Genomic DNA, 16,753 nt, shown 5'->3' on the forward strand with positions numbered 1-16,753 from the left:
CATCGGGCTCTCTGCTCGATGGGGAGCCTGCTTCCTCCTCTCTTTTTGCCTACTTGTGATCTCTGTCTGCCCAATAAATAAATAAAATCTTAAAAAAAAAAAGAAAGAAAGAAAAAACCTGAGGTGGCATAATAAAAATAGCCTCTAATATTCTCAGCTGTTTCACCCATATCAATATATCAACACATCAGGGAACTGATAATTCCTGCACAGTTGTTTGATATCCATGACACTCTGCCTTTATTTTACCTACTCAAAACCAACTGTTCAAGTTTAAAGTGTATTCTCTGTATATATCCATTCCTGCATACAAACAGGCTAGGATAATCTGAAAAACCTCCCATCACAAAACTAGTCATACTAGATAAAATTTAAAATAGCGTAAAATATAAAATAGATTATAGTAACATTTCCTAGATCTGAGTAGACTGTATTACTCATTATTAAAATTAAAAATTCCTTTTTGCCCAGAGCTTCCATGATGTAAATATACTACTACAGTGGAAACTTTGATGTTTTTCAGATAAAATAGTAAAATATAAATAGCGTGCCTAACAGAGCTTGGGGGGGGAAAATCCCTGCAGTCAAAAACTGAATAAAGGCATAAAGCCAGAGAATTATGGCTTACTTGGGCTTTAATGGCAATACAAGAACTGGAGACAAAGCCTTGGGCTTGCAGGAACCAGGAGCTGGAATGGAGACCTTCCACAGAGAGCGCTCCTGCAAAGGCTGTGCCTTCAGTAAAAAGGTGAACCACAAAAATAAACCTGCCTTCCAAAATAGGACTGTAACAGGAAATCAGTCCATCTAAATCTGGTCTTCTCGAGGGATAGATAAAAAGGGTCTTTCTGGTACTCACCATTCAAAAACCAGGAAACGCCAAGTTGAACAATTAATATAGAAAGTAATCCTGATTGATAACACTCTGTGGCACTTTACAGAAACAAAGGTAAAAGCTTTCTGGATACATACACTCTCGGGATTTACGTCAGAGAATTTCAACAGAAACAGCCTAGCCAAACATAAGCTCACAAGTCAAAATTATGAGATAACACAGGTAAATAAACAACATAAGGAAAAATCAGAAGAAACAACAAGTAGGTAAAGTAGACCTACAAGAAATGAAAATAATAGAAACTATAAATACAAGCTTTTTTTATATAATTAAACACACAAAATATAAGATTAAAAACTTGACAGGAACAAATTATTGCCAAAAAAGACTAGGAAGATGTAAAAACAAACCAGAGTCCTAGAAATAAATATTATAGAGATATTAAATTTTAAAAAGAACACCTCATTAGACAGGTGGGATAACAGGCCAGACACAGCTGAGTAAAAATAATGACCGAAATGCAAATAGAGCTAAAGAAATTACCCAGAAGACTGAAAGGACCAAAAATATGAAAGAAGATTTAAGACCTACAGGGCAGTATGTAAATGTCCAATGTATATAAAATGAATATTTTATTTTATTTTATTTTTTTAAAGATTTTATTTATTTACTTGACAGAGAGAGATCACAAGTAGGCAGAGAGGCAGGGAGAGAGAGAGGAAAGCAGGCTCCCTGCTGAGCAGAGAGCCCGATGCGGGGCTCGATCCCAGGACCCTGAGATCATGACCTGAGCCGAAGGCAGTGGCTTAACCCACTGAGCCACCCAGGTGCCCCTAAAATGAATATTTTAGAAGAAGAACAAAGAGAATATAAGAAAAGAAGCAATACTTGAGGAAATAGTGGCCAGAGATTTTCCAGAAGGGATAAGAAACATGAGCTGTCAAATTTGAGAATCACCATAAATTCTGGGCTAGTAAGTAAAAATAAATCCACAACTAGATACAACTAGGAAAATAAAAAACACTGCAGAGATGATTTTAACAACAGAGTAACTAACAAATGGCTTCTCAGTAGCAGCCACAGAAACCAAAAAACAGAAGAACAGACCTAGCAAGGGATGAGAGACAGTGATAACCCAGAACTCATACCACATTTAGCAACATTCTTTCGATCTGAGTAGCATGCCTTACTCATTAAATTAAAATTACAAATTTCTTTCTGTCCAGACCCTCCATGATGTAAATATAACTCCATAGAGGAAACTTTGATGTTTTGTAGATCAAAATGATACTGAGAAGCTTGGCTCAAAAGAAATATGCAGTAAGCTTCACACTACCAGGAAAATGCTGTTTACCAAAAATGTGCCAACTTTCAATTGTGTTGAGCGTCATTGTTTGAAATAGACAAAAATCATTTCCTCCCCCCAAAAATGAAGTTGGAGTTATCTTTAGAAATTCCCAGGCTTTATATTTTCATGAACCTTTCTACTTTCTAATAAATAAATGACTAATTGCCAAGCTCTTATTTCATAATCCCAGCGTTCTCATATCACCAGTAGGGTTTTTACTCTTTCTTATCATTCATGTGTTCACTGGTGTGTCACTTTTAATTTCCTTCAAGAACTTTTCCCCTGCATTCACAACGCGGCAAATGTTCAGGAGGCCGAGCTTTCAGCCTATCTCGACTTTCCATGTACCTTCCTCACAAAGCTCCATCATTACTAGTTTTGACTGAAAGCGAGAGACTTACGATTCTTTGTTCACACGGACACCAAGAGGCCATTGTAGGGTTATTAACTGACCTCACTGGGATCCTGTTGTGTCTCAAGGGATAGGGAAGCCCCGGGAGACAGAAAGACACAGACAATGGCCAGTCAGTGGAGCACTCAGAACTCACCCACGTAACGATTTAGTTCATGGTCTTAGAAAGGCATAGTTCATGGAACCCCAAAACAATGACAATAGGAACACCAAAGATCACTGATCACAGATCACCTTTAAGGAATGTAATAATAATGAAAAAGTTTGAAAAGATGTGAGAATTACCAAAATGGGACATGGACACGTGAAGCGAGCAAAAATTGTTGGAAAAATGGTGCCAATAAACTCCAGGAAGGAAAGGAGTCTCCGGGCAGGCTTGCCACAGACCTTCAATTTGTAGAAAATGCAGGATCTACAAAGCACATAAAGTGAAGCTCGATACGAGGTATGCCTGTACCAAGAACGAAAAAAACAACAAAAAACAAAACAACTAAACCAAGTCTCAGACTTGGCTGTCTGTCTAGACAAGGTCAAGGAAGGTAATGTTGAAGGCCATCCTGGCAGATAGACAGCAGAGCCTGTGGACCAGCTTTCAGCTTTCCTGGAGGACCAGAATTAGCTATTAGAATATCTTAGAGAGGCAGTCGAGCCTAGCACTGCCTAGCAATGCTGGACAGCTAATCTCTCATTCCCATTTCCTATGCTTGTACTGCCCAAGCAATTAAGGGTGGCCCAAAATTCAGAGGCTCACATTTCTCAAGCAAAATTACTCACCTGTCCTTTCAGACGTGCTTATATTCCAAATATAACCACACCTTAATTTTTAATTTGTTAGGTTTTATTCAATTGCTGTAGCCTGCTTTACTTCTAACTATAGCTAGAAATCCTCTTATTTGGCACAATTAGCAAAAAAAAGTTAGTGGGGGAAAAAATCACAAAAACCACAACAGGACTCTAATGCTTTATTTTATCTTAAGACTTGTGCATTTGTTCACACTACAATTTTTCATTTTTTTTCATAGGACTCTGTTTGTTTGGTTTTGTTAGTGTTAGTCTGAGGCTAGAGTTCTAGATCATACAGCTTATGTAAATCATGCCCTTTATACATCAAATCAAAATTTATTTTAAATTTATGAAATTATACATAAATCAAAATTTCCCATTTCAGTTTCTTTATAATGAGAGAGAACACAGAAAAGTTTGTAAAGGAATTATGCATGCAGAATCCTGCATAATTTTTAAAATTTGCTCTTTTATCATTGTCGCCTGTACCCGATTGGACTACAGTTTTTTCTACTGAGTCCTTTTTTTCCCAGTGAAAAACTTATTTAACTTGTACAATTATTTCCTAGAACAATTCCCTTTTTCTCTGCACCTTCCTGTTTCATTAATTTATGTACAATTAAATTACCGGGCTTCACTAATGAGTTACAATTGCCATAAGAAGATTTGACTGTGACTTCCCACTGGTGAACACGTATAGCTCGGCAGATAGTAACAGAAGTACTGAGCTGAGTAGGAGAGTGGCCTGAGAATATTGTGTTGCCTGAGCACGAGCCTCCTACACACAAGGAAGGAAAGCCTCTGGTTAATTCCACAGCAAAGTTGGGTTGGTTCAGAGACCATGGATATCAAAGATAGAAAGTTAAATTTTTCTTTTTTTTTTTTAAGATTTTTATTTTTATTTTATTTGACAGATAGAGATCACAAGTAGGCAGAGAGGCAGGCATAGAGAGAGGGAGGAGGAAGCAGGCTCCCTGCTGAGCAGAGAGCTGATGCGGGGCTTGATTCCAGGACCCTGGGATCATGACCTGAGCTGAAGGCAGAGGCTTTAACCCACTGAGCCACCCAGGCGCCCAGAAAGTTAAATTTTTAAAATGATATTGGCATTGAGAGTTTTAGTTCCCAAGGGAACTTTCCCAGAGACCCCTACCAGAACACCTGAACTTCTGTTTCCTCTGCTGTCACATGATAAATAATAATAATAATAATAATAATAACTGTGTACCTGGTATACCCAATTCAAATGATTGTGGAAGGGATTAAGTGATATGTTGGTGAAGGTAATTGTAATAATAAATCGCTACACCTGAGTTGGTAATATTTAGTTGGAACACCAGGAATGAAAGTTACTATACTAACCGTAGGCAATCTGACCCATTCTATAGCTCTCACGTGCTAATGGAACCCAAATGAAACTGACCATCTTTTTATTTTAGAGCCTCTGTCTATGTGATGACATGTGTCTTTAGCTCAGAGAGCAAAATCTTTTTTATTCTAAATGCATAGAATTCAAAAAGAAAGTAACTTAAAAATAGATTTTTTTTTTTTTCCAGGCAACTAAACTACTGGCTGGACCGCCTTCCTCCCTGTACACAAATAGCCCCAATGTGGTGGAAGTGAGAGGGATGGTCAAACAAAAAAAAAGAAAGATCAAAAAAATATAGGAGTTTGCATTGCTTTGCAATAATAAACCACTAATTATGAAGAATTGGTTGATGACCAGAATCTTTACAGTCAGGGTTCACTAATTACTTGTTTGTACAAGAGACACATGAGCCTCTGAAAACCTCTTTTTTCCTCCAAGTTATGAATTTTTGGAATTAATAGATAATTTCGCTGGAAGGATCAGCCCAGTTAGCAAAGAATAGTGGTAATTTGGGGTTATATTCTGCGAGATAGCCTGCTTTCTTGAATTACCTACAATTAGTGGGGTTTCACAATATTATCTGTAAGAGAGCATTTTCCTTCCTTGCATTTTCTGCCTTTCAGATCATTGTTAGCGCTGCAATAAAGAACCCCTAAAAAGCTGTTCACAAAAATAATTCGAACGTGAACTTGTGCTCTTTAAACAACTGCATTTGCAGCTCTCCCCCACCTCACATTCAAAAAGCACCCACACTTATCTGGTCTCTTTTTCTATGTGCTCCTAAAAGGGGGAAAAATGTATTCAGTGTGTAAAAATAAGCTATTGTATCTCGGAAAGGAGATGGGATGCTAATTAAGGGTTGTTTGAATGAGCAAGTCACATTGCATTGTCTACTGGGAGCCGACTGCCAATTGCATTTTTGGTAAAGAGTCAAGAAAAACATTCAAGAGGGCCCCGGCAAGCTTGAGAGAACCGAGCCGCGCTTCCATTTATCAAGTAGGTGCACAAGCCTGTTCGAGGATTGTTAAGAGTCAGGGTGCAGGCTTTGAGCTCCTGCCTTGCAGCTTTTTCCTACCGGTTTCAAGAGCCACCTTTCCAAAGAGGGGCCTGCTGCTCCGGGGCTCATTGGGACAATGGGGCACGTATGCCAGACTGCTGGACCGCTGAATGCCTCTTTCTTTGTTCAATACCTTTTTCAAGATTCTTTGTCACTCTTCTTGGATTCATCCAGGAGGCATGGGTTTTAAGATACACAATAGTTCGGGTCTCACAGCGAAATAATTGATGCTTCATTGAAAGAAACCAGGCAAATTGGTTAGTATGATTCTCTTTAACAAACCTGGGAAATTTGAGACACTTGGCACTGCTAAATGAGGAGAGAAATAAATTGCTTTATTTGTAAAAGGTTTTTTTTTTTCCTTAATGTTAATGTTATGTCAGCCAGAGTTATGCCTTCAGCCCGATGGCCTGCCGGTCTTGGGTGTGGGGTGGCATGTAAATAGAGGTGAAAATGATTTACTTTGTTTGGAAAAGGACCAGGAACTCAGAGGATGCAAATGTGTTTTTATTGTAATGGATGAAAGAAACAGGGATTCTATCCTGGCTCTAGTATGTAGTGGGGCTAGCACTTAGCATGATAGACTCCCCGGGGTATGTTTCTGATACTTTACATGTCTTTTCCATCAGTTCTGTACCTATGTGATTCTTTCTTGTGCTGCTCTTTTGAATCTGTAAGTTCCGAATTTTTTCCAAGTGTGGTCCTATGCCTTTGACCTTGGATGTCAAAAAACAAGTGTCCTAAGGATTAAAAGGTCCTGACTGAAGGCAATTTCTCTCTAAATGTGAAGGAATTTCTCTATAAATGTGCATGTGTGTTTGCAAGAAAATGATAAGTTCTATTTAAACAAAAGTTAACATTGCTTCTCTGGGCGCTTGAAATAGAACATCAACTTTCACACTTCCCTTTCTTAATCATTGAGATATGTAGTCAGAATTCATAGGGTTTTTTTGGAGCTGTTTAAAAGGCAAAATAATACATACTATGAGCCTGTATGTATGCTTGAATCTCGTTTTGTATTTTTCTTTTAATAATGTAGCTTGGATATAATAATTATACAATATTTAATGTATGATCTAATGTATAATGAAGTAATGATTGAATCGTTTAGATCAAAAACCTAAAATTGGAACGAGAAGAACAAGGTGTTTTAAATGCTTACTGTATGTCTGGATTTGTCCTGAGTGCTTTTAATGTAGTAAGTGATGAGTTAATTGAGGCCACAGAGATTAAGTGCCTTTCTTACATATTCTCAGCTAATCATAAGTGGTAAAACCAGAATCTGGACCTATGTTCTATAGCTTCAAAGCCTGCACTTTAACTACCAGTTAATAATGCTACTGTTGCAATATAATTATTATTATTCTTGTTAAATCCTTCAAAGAGGATCTGCTATAAAAATTGTGTTTTTTAAAATAATTTTGTTATACATTTATTTTAATCTACTCTATCAGTGAAAAGACCATCAGTCCTGAAAAATGTAATACCATAGGTGTGTTAATGGTCATTACATCCTCTTTACCTACTAGGGAACCTCATTCTGTGGCATCTAACACATCACAGATTTATTAGATGTTTCAACTGGATGGAGCAGGGAAATGTAACTTGGCCCAGTCATTGTGAAAATAATTCCTTTTATTCCATTACATGATAAAGTCTAATACTTGGATTTTTAAATTTCTTACTTCTCACTTTCGTTCTTCATTTCAGGTTTTTTTTTTCTTTTCTTTTTCTTTTTTTTTAAATTAAATTTAATTTTTTTTCAGTGTCCCAAAATTCATTGTTTATGCACCACACCCAGTGCTCCATGCAATACGTGCCCTCCACAATACTCACCACCAGGCTCACCCATTCCCTCAACCCCCTCCCCTCCAAAACCCTCAGTTTGTTTCTCAGAGTTCTTTCATGGTTCTTCTCCCCCTCCGATTTCCCCCAACTCACTTCTCCTCTCCATCTCCCAGTGTCTTCCATGTTGTTCCTTATACTCCACAAGTAAGTGAAACCATATGAAAATTGACTCTCTCTGCTTGACTTATTTCACTCTTCCAGTGACTTATAATCTCTTCCAGTCCCATCCATGTTGATACAAAAGTTGGGTATTCATCCTTTCTGATGGAGGCATAATACTCTATAGTATATATGGACCACATCTTCTTTATCAATTCGTCTGTTGAAGGGCATCTTGGTTCTTTTCACAGTTTGGCGACTGTGGCCAGTGCTGCTATGAACATTGGGGTACAGATGGCCCTTCTTTTCACTACATCTGTATTTTTGGGGTAAATACCCAGTAGTGCAATTGCAGGGTCATAGGGAAGCTCTATTTTTAATTTCTTAAGGAGTCCCCACACTTTTCCAAAGTGGCTACACCAACTTGCATTCCCATCAAGAGTGTAAGAGGGTTCCCCTTTCTCCACATCTTCTCCAACACATGTTGTTTACTGTCTTGTTAACTTTGGCCATTCTAACTGGTATAAGGTGGTATCTCAGTGTGGTTTTGATTTGAATTTCCCCGATGGCTAGAGATGATGAACATTTTTTCATGTGTCTGTTAGCCATTTGTATGTCTTCTTTGGAGAAGTGTCTGTTCATGTCTTCTGCCCATTTTTTGACATGATTATCTGTTCCTTGTGTGTTGAGTTTGAGGAGTTCTTTGTAGATCTTGGATATCAGCCCTTTGTCTGTAGTGTCGTTTGCGAATATCTTCTCCCATTCTGTGGGTTTCTTCTTTGTTTTGTTGACTGTTTCCTTTGCTGTGCAGAAGCTTTTGATCTTGATGAAGTCCCAAAAGTTCATTTTGTTTCCTTTGCCTTTGGAGATAGATCTTGAAAGAAGTTGCAGTGGCCAATGTCGAAGAGGTTACTGCTTATGTTCTCCTCTAGGATTTTGATGGATTCCTGTCTCACATTGAGGTCTTTTATCCATTTCGAGTTTATCTTTGTGTGTGGTATAAGAGAATGGTCGAGTTTCATTCTTCTACATATAGCTGTCCAATTTTCCCAGCACCATTTACTAAAGAGACTTTCTTTTTTCCACTGAATATTTTTTTCCTGTTTTGTCAAAGATTATTCATTTCAGATTTTGGGAAAAATTTCCCCCTTTTTGTATGGGGTTAATAGCAATAGTGTTTGGCAGGCACATGTAAAAATTGATACTTCACTTTTAAAATGTTATTGAGATATAATTTACATACCATAAAACTCAGTTGTTTAATATGTATAATTCAGTGGTTTTTAGTACATTTCTAGACTTGTAAAATCAATACTTGATATTTTTAGAATTAATTAAATAAAAACTATTGAGATACTTCAATGAAAAATACTCAAAGGCCAGTGAAATCATTACTATCTGCTGTGTTCTTTTTTTTCTCCTCTTCCAGAAATGTGTGCTTTACTGGCCAGAAAAGAGAGGAATATATGGGAAAGTTGAGGTTCTGGTCATCAATGTGAATGAATGTGACAACTACACTGTTCGAAACCTTGTCTTAAAGGTAAGATTATGTAGCTGTCGCTATCTACAAAGAGGATAATATGACAGGATTACATTTCTCCTCTGAAATTATTTATCCTAAGAAGTATTACAGATTCAATTTTAAAAAAATAATGTCAAGATCAAAGAGAAATGATAATCATCCCCTCATGTATTTCTTTGTTGTAAGCTACTCTTAGTATGTGGAATAATTAATTTAATACAAGTAGGCATTAAGGAAATTCACTAAGTAGGATGTTGTGATCTTCTAATTTCTATACGCAAAACATTCTTGATTTAACCTTTCAAATGCCTTTAACTAAGGGTTTATACTAGAGATTTTACCACGATGGGGGGGGTGTTGTTTTTTGGTGGTTGTTGTTGTTGTTTTTTAACGTGCCTTTGGTTTAAGCAGCTTTTAGTAAGGCCTAGAAACCATGAAAGAGAAAATCTGTGTTTGTGGGTGGCTGTGGGAAGCAAGACAAGCCTGAAGTGTTGATGAGATCTTCCCAAACGTGGAGTTACAGTAATTTATGGGGACTTTCCCCAGACCACATTACGTCATACAAAAGTTATCTTACTGAAATCACGGGCAGCAGATTCAAGGAACATTGCCATGGTATTATTTTTGCTTCTAGAGAACAATCATCTCAAAGATCTCAACCCCGTCTAGAGCCTCACTGCTGAAACAGAAGCATCACAGAAAGGAGAGGCAGAGCTTCACTGAGGGTTTTAGAGGGCAATCCGAGATAGGAAGGCACCCATTTCAACACATACCCTCGAGTGCCTACTCCGTGTCTGGCCCCCCACACTGGGCACCGGGTTACTTGGTGATGTGCATGGACCCTCCCTCAAAGCTTGTCTCATTTAGTGACCCCTTCCTTATAGCTCCTGTACTCCTGGGACTCCTCACTGCTGCTAAAAACTGCAATTTGGGATGAATGTAGAAAGTCAAATGTAGGGGCCAAGAATAAAATCAAGTGTTCCTAGGTGGGTTCATATGTTTATCATCGCTTGTCAAGAATGTTCAAAGAGCAGGAAGCACACCGTATTCCAATTCCCTCTTGGCTTCCTTTGTGATGGCCGTTCTGTTTATTACAATAAATCACAAACGTGTAGATAGTTAGTGTAGGTTTCACATGCCTTTTCAGTTGTAAATATCCATTTCTCATTGAATAGAGGCAAGATCTCATCGTATGTAAAGTCATGTTTTCTCAACGTAGAAAAGAGCACTTCAGCAATCTCCTAGATGTCTTTTTTCCATCCAGAAGTAAGTTGCCAGCAAGCTGGGAGTGATAGAAGGCATTCAGTATTGTGGTTTGGATGACTTTTAGTTCCACAAGTAAATGAGGCATTTGGTGGCTCTTGCTATTTTCAGCAAGGAAGTCACACCCAGCATGTGAAGCATTACTGGTACACCTCATGGCCCGATCACAAGACTCCAGACAGTGCTCAACCTCTTCTACAGCTCATGCTGGATGTCGAAGAAGACAGACTTGCTTCCACGGGCCGGGGGCCTGTGGTCGTCCACTGCAGGTAAGGGATGAGCTGTCCTTCCTGCGGAAGTAACGGTCCATCCTCCGTAAAGCCATCGAAAGGGTGGAGGCTGGGTGGTGCTTCCTGGTTGTGACTCTGTTGGTAAATTCAATATTTACTAAAATTGGCTCATATTGGCTCACTTCCTCACATTTGATTTTTGATTGAGATGCTACATTATAGAAATGAAGTCCAGTAGTATCAGGTCATTTCAGCAAACGACGATAACACAGTAAAGAAAACAGCACTTTTACATCAATGGCTCAGGGAACAGGAGACTTTACTCAGCCCTCGACCTTGAAACATACATCGATTTGTTTAGTCTCCTCAGGCTCTTTGATGGGAGGAATGGCACGTTTTTAAAAAATTGTCAATGGCTTTTTTATTGAACCGTACTTGAATGGTATCTTGAGATGGTATCTTGAGAACACGCATTATTATATGAAACGTGGTAAAAGCCAGTCAGCCACTTGGAAAGTGATTTCATTAAAAAAAAAAAAAAAAGGTGGAAATAAATTTATGAAGGGGGAAGTGGGTAAGTGGTAGTTCACCAAAAGGAGAACAAAGTGTAGTCACCAGAACGTGGGGTATTGGAGGTTAGGCAGATAAAAGCCACGGATGCCCGAGGTGAGTCCCTTCCTTAACTTCTAGCTTAAAACTCTCCTCTCATAACTGATACCTCCTTCCCCTTTTCCTTTTAGTGTACCCAAACGAAAGCAAATCGCTTTAAAGTAATTTACATAACCAGTCATTTATTTATTCTTTGTACTTTGTCAAAGTAATTTATGTTGCTTTGTTTAAACTCATAAGCCTTGCAAGATAGCTTTTGATGATATTTGTAACAAATAAAATATAATTAACATTGTAACTTTAGCCTCCTTCTTCCTTGAACCTTTGTGGTTTAATTAAGAGTAAAATTCACTGTATATCTATATATCCAAAGGAGTCATTACCCAGTTTCTAGCATTAGGCCTTATCCTAAACTTTGCCTGGGGGTGAGGAAAGACAGCCTAATGGGTCATGTTTTAGGGCTGGAACTGTCCTCCACCCAAAATCATAAAACACTCAGGATATCTAAAATGAACGAGCTGTTTCCCCTATAAAACCAGTTCCCCTGCTGATGACTATTTCTAAGAATAAGAGCAGCTTTTTTCCAAGCACTCAACATCTAATGTTGACAGTTATCTTTGGCCCTTCTCTCAACTCCAGCCTCAGTATCTAATCAGTCACCAGATTGGCTTTCCCTTCAAAGCTTCTCCCATAATCATCACTTCCTGTCCAACCACCCAAGTTCAGGCCCTAATGACCTCATCCATGTATTTTAGAAGTAGTCGGCTAATTGCACAAACACACCCCACTGCCCCGTGCCCCACCCCCAGCGCAGGCTACCCCATCCACTTCTCTTGCCTGATGTTCCCAAAATCCTCCTCCATCATTTGGAATTCCTCCTCAGCACTTCTCGATGGCACCCCATTGCCTAGACCAAAAAATCTTAACCCGGGGCCTATGGATAACTATAGGGATCATTGAAGTCCTAAGTTTTATCAAATTCTCAACAACAACAGCAGCAAAAAGGAAAGCACAACTGTTTTAGAGGACGAAGTCCAAACCTCTTAGCTTTCCCTATAAGATCCTTTTAGGCCCCAGTGTGCTTGCTCAGTCTTGTTTCCCACCATTTCTCTAAAGTAACTTTCTCTTTAGGCCAAGCTAGTCTAGTCACTACTGCACATCATATATCCTGCTCTACAGCAATTCTTTCTTTACACCATTCTCATACATGCAATATTCCCTCTCATTCACCATGACCAAAATGCCTGTCATTTAGGGTACAGTTCAAATCCTGTCTCTTTAATGAAACAAACTCTTTATAGACTCTTCAGTAAAAGGGACCCCTTCCATCTCTGAATTCCTCTGCCCTCCCATTCAGTAAGAAACAAGTGCAAAGGGATGCCTGGGTGGCTCAGATAGTTAAGCATCTGCCTTCAGCTCAGGTCTTGAACTCCAGGTCCCTGGATCAAGGCCCCCATCAGCTCGTGCTGGCGAGGTGGAGAGTCTGCTTTTCTCTCTACCTCTGAATTCCTCTGCCCTCCCATTCAGTAAGAAACAAGTGCAAAGGGATGCCTGGGTGGCTCAGATAGTTAAGCATCTGCCTTCAGCTCAGGTCTTGAACTCCAGGTCCCTGGATCGAGGCCCCCATCAGCTCGTGCTGGCAAGGTGGAGAGTCTGCTTTTCTCTCTACCTCTTCCCCTGTTTGTGCTCTCTCTGTCTCTCAAATGAATACATAATATCTTTTAAAAAAAAGAAAAGAAAAGAAAAAGAAAGAAAGAAAGAAAGAAAAGAAACAAATACTATTTGAGTGCCAAGAAGGAAACTATTAATTCAAATCATGAGGACTGAAGAAAGCTTCTAAGAGTTGGAATAATGTCGAGCAGGATCTTAAAAAATGACCAATGTTTGTGGTTTTAAAGGCTGGTAATGAGAGAGTTTCTGACGGAAGGAATATCATTGACACAGAAAGGAAAGTTGGAAAAAAAAGCCATTTTTTTGCAGTGGTTCATGTAGATGACAAAAATGGCACAAAGGATACAAGGAGGACAGTAGAAAGACCAAAAGCTTGATAGTTAGCCTCATTCGTATTACACAAGGTCATGGACACCATAGAGGAGAGCTCAGACACTACCCATAACTACTGGGAGGCATCTACAGTCTTTGAGTAGAGAGTAATATGATCAGATCCCTATTTTAGAAAGATGAACCTAGCAGCTGTGTATATCGTGAATTAGTCCAGGAAGAGACTCAAGACTTGGCAACCATAATGAAATCACTGCTAACCATGAAGTAAGGAGATGTCGAAAACGTGAGCACAGTTTATAGGAAAGAAAGCATGGATCCCAGAAGCTTCAGTAGAGGTGGAAAATATAAGAATTGGTAACAGATTGGATGTGGGAGGTGAAAGTGGGGAGATGTTGGAGATGGCTCCAAGATTTCTAGGCTGGAAAACTTGTGGCTAACGGGTAATGCCATTGAGGGAAAAGATAATTAATTCCGTTTTAGATACACTGAATTTAGATACATTGAACTGAAGCCAGTGCAAAATAGTAACATCAAGAGTTCCAGCTAAGAGATAGAATGCTAATCTAGAGTTTAGAAGAAACTTAGGGAATTTAGATGGAAATTTAAGAGAAATTTGCATATAGGCTATTAGTGGTTGAAATTACTGAGGGATGGGATGAGGGGAAGAGGGAGGAGGGATGGGAGGGAGTTAAAGGGCTTGTTAGGGTGATGACTTACCATCCAGGGCAGATGAATGAGCAAATCCCTCCAGGACTCCTGGATGGATAGGATAGCGTTTCGATTCAACTATCACCTGGATATAAATGACTCAGAAGCTTGTGCCTCTGGCCACATCCTTCTCCCAAACCCAACTGAATCTTCAGTCCCTCACTGGAATCTTCAACATCGGTATATCCAAAAACAACCTGCCCCGCACCCAAATCAGCCCTTCTTCTAGAATTCTCCCTTTGTCTCATAGGCAGTACCTTTCTTCCCGTCCCCCAGATTCACATCTGTGATGTGTCTAAGTCTATCTCCTCCTTTCTAGTGCCTATACCTTCCCTAAATTCAGGTCTGCATTATTCTTTGTAGAATAATTACAGCGGCTTTTTCTCTTTTCTCCCTCCACCCAACTCTCCCTGTGCCAAGTAACTCAATGACGGATCCAAGTTTAAGTGCTGCTCTGGGCCAGGTGTGTCATCTGGGCCTGAGAGCTTTCGTCATTGTTGCTAAGCCTGGCTTGCTGTTTCGAATTAGATGTACCCTTTTGAAAGACTATCTTTTCTCTTGGGGAGGCATGGGGAGAGGTGGGTTAGATAAGGGATGGGGGTTAAGGAGTACTCTGGTTGCGAGGAGCACTGGGTGTTGTATGGAATTGTCCCATCTCTATCTTGTGTCCCAGAGATGAATATCATACTGGAATTAAAATTTTCAAAAACCCAATGAATTTTGGAACACTGAAAAGAAATTTTAAAAATAAATAAAAATTTAAAAATTTTTTCAAAAACCTAAATAAATAAATAAAATAATATATTCTATGTTTTCTACTTTTCCTCCACCTTTTTATTCTTTGTCTTTTCTTTCCAGTGCAGGGATAGGTAGAACGGGGTGTTTTATTGCTACATCCATTGGCTGTCGACAGTTGAAAGAAGAAGGAGTTGTCGATGCGCTAAGCATTGTCTGCCAGCTTCGTGTGGACAGGTGAGTGTCTGCGGGACTGGGGACCAGAGATGTCACATCTGAGAGCCATGATCTGATCAGCCTGACTTCATAACCCTCGCAGGCTCCAAAGTCTTAAATCTCTAAAGAGATCTGTCTGTGTAAAATGCTGAGGTATACCTTACATTAAAAAGCCATTAAAGAAAGTGTTATTTGCAACACCGACCATCAAAAATGCAAAACCAGGAGCACCTGAGTGGCTCAGTTGGTTAAGCGTCAGCCTTCAGCTCAGGTCATGGTCTCAGGGTCCTGGGATTGAGTCCCGCGTCGGGCTCCCTGCTCAGCAAGGAGGATGCTTCTCCCTCCCGCTCTGCCCTTCCCCCAACTCTGCTCATGTACACATGCTCTCTCTCTCAAGTAAATAAATAATATCTTTAAAAAAAAAAAAAAAAAAGAGTACAAAACCAAAAGCTTATGTTTAATCCCTCCTCCTCTCTAATACAGGTTATTTATGGTGATACTGTTCCTTCTTCGTCTTACACCCTCTTCCTTTTTATTTACTCTGCATTTTCATATGACTTCACTGAATCATTCACTTTAGGATCTTGATTGTATAAAATGAGGCATATGTCACACTAAGAAGAGTCATTTTTTTTAATGTTTTTTATGGAATCTTCCATATTTTGTATTTGATTGCTTCTTTTTTTTTTAAGATTTTATTTATTTATTTAACAGACAGAGATCACAAGTAGGGAGAGAGGCAGGCAGAGAGAGAAGGAAACAGGCTCCCCGCTGAGCAGAGAACCCAATGCAGGGCTCGATCCCAGAACCCCAGGATCATGACCTGAGCCGCAGGCAGAGGCTTTTAACCCACTGAGCTACCCAGGTGCCCCAAGTCATCTTTTTTTTTAATCTACTTCTTTTAATTGGGAAAGATGCGCATAAAAAATTTACTATCTTAACCATTGTTAACAGTACAGTTTAGTTTAGTGGTGTTCAGTGTCTTCACGTGTTGTGTGGCCAGTCTCCAGAGGTCCTTTGATCTGGCAAAACTCTGTTCCCTTTAAACAACTTCCTATTCCCTCCGGCCCCCGGGACCCTGGGATTTTCCTTCACATAATATCCTCAAGATTTGTCCATGTGGTGGCATGTGTCAGACTGTCCTTACTTTTTAAGGCTGAATAATATTCCCTTTGTGTATAGATCATATTTTTTTTAATCCCTTCATCCATCAATAGATAACTTGGTTGCTTCCACCTTTTGGCTATGGTGGATAATTCCCATCATGCACATGGGCATACAAATAGCAGTCAAGATCCTTTTAGATACATACCCGGAAACGAGATTGCTGGATCATAGAGGAATTCTAATTTTTTGAGGAACTGCCATGCTGCCTTCCACAGGAGGGCACAAGGGTTCCAAGTCCTCTACACCTTTGCCGACACTTGTTATTTCATGTTTGTTGTTGTTGTTTAATGGTAGCCATCCTAATGGGTGTGAGATGGAAGAGTTGTTTTCATACAGAGATGGTTCAATCATCTTTGTGATGACCTGTGTTTATCTGTGTTGAAAACAAAGCAAACCAGAAACTTCTCATCTTCCCTCCTCCACAACTAAGCCTCTCAGTCGAGTCGGTGATGGAGAAAGTGAAAAGATGCTCTTTGAAAACAGGCACAGGAAAAGATGCCCATCCTCATTAGTGGGCAGCCAGCCTCTCTGCTCTGCAATTCAGGAGTTTT

At 39.4% G+C, this 16,753-nt stretch overlaps 1 protein-coding gene across 4 annotated transcripts in view; it reads left to right on the plus strand.

The window, feature by feature from the left end:
* The window catches only part of PTPRR (protein tyrosine phosphatase receptor type R), a 235,479-nt gene that overhangs the window by 202,860 nt on the left and 15,866 nt on the right, over window positions 1–16,753 (plus strand). For all 4 annotated transcript variants that reach the window (XM_044228655.1, XM_044228656.1, XM_044228657.1 and 1 more), the window contains 3 exons: window positions 9,178–9,288; window positions 10,645–10,802; window positions 14,943–15,056. In XM_044228655.1, the coding sequence (XP_044084590.1) occupies window positions 9,178–9,288; window positions 10,645–10,802; window positions 14,943–15,056 (383 nt within the window). The remainder of the gene's footprint in view (window positions 1–9,177; window positions 9,289–10,644; window positions 10,803–14,942; window positions 15,057–16,753) is intronic.

The sequence above is a fragment of the Neovison vison genome, chromosome 12 (assembly GCF_020171115.1).
Source record: "Neovison vison isolate M4711 chromosome 12, ASM_NN_V1, whole genome shotgun sequence".
Lineage (NCBI taxonomy): Eukaryota > Metazoa > Chordata > Mammalia > Carnivora > Mustelidae > Neogale > Neogale vison.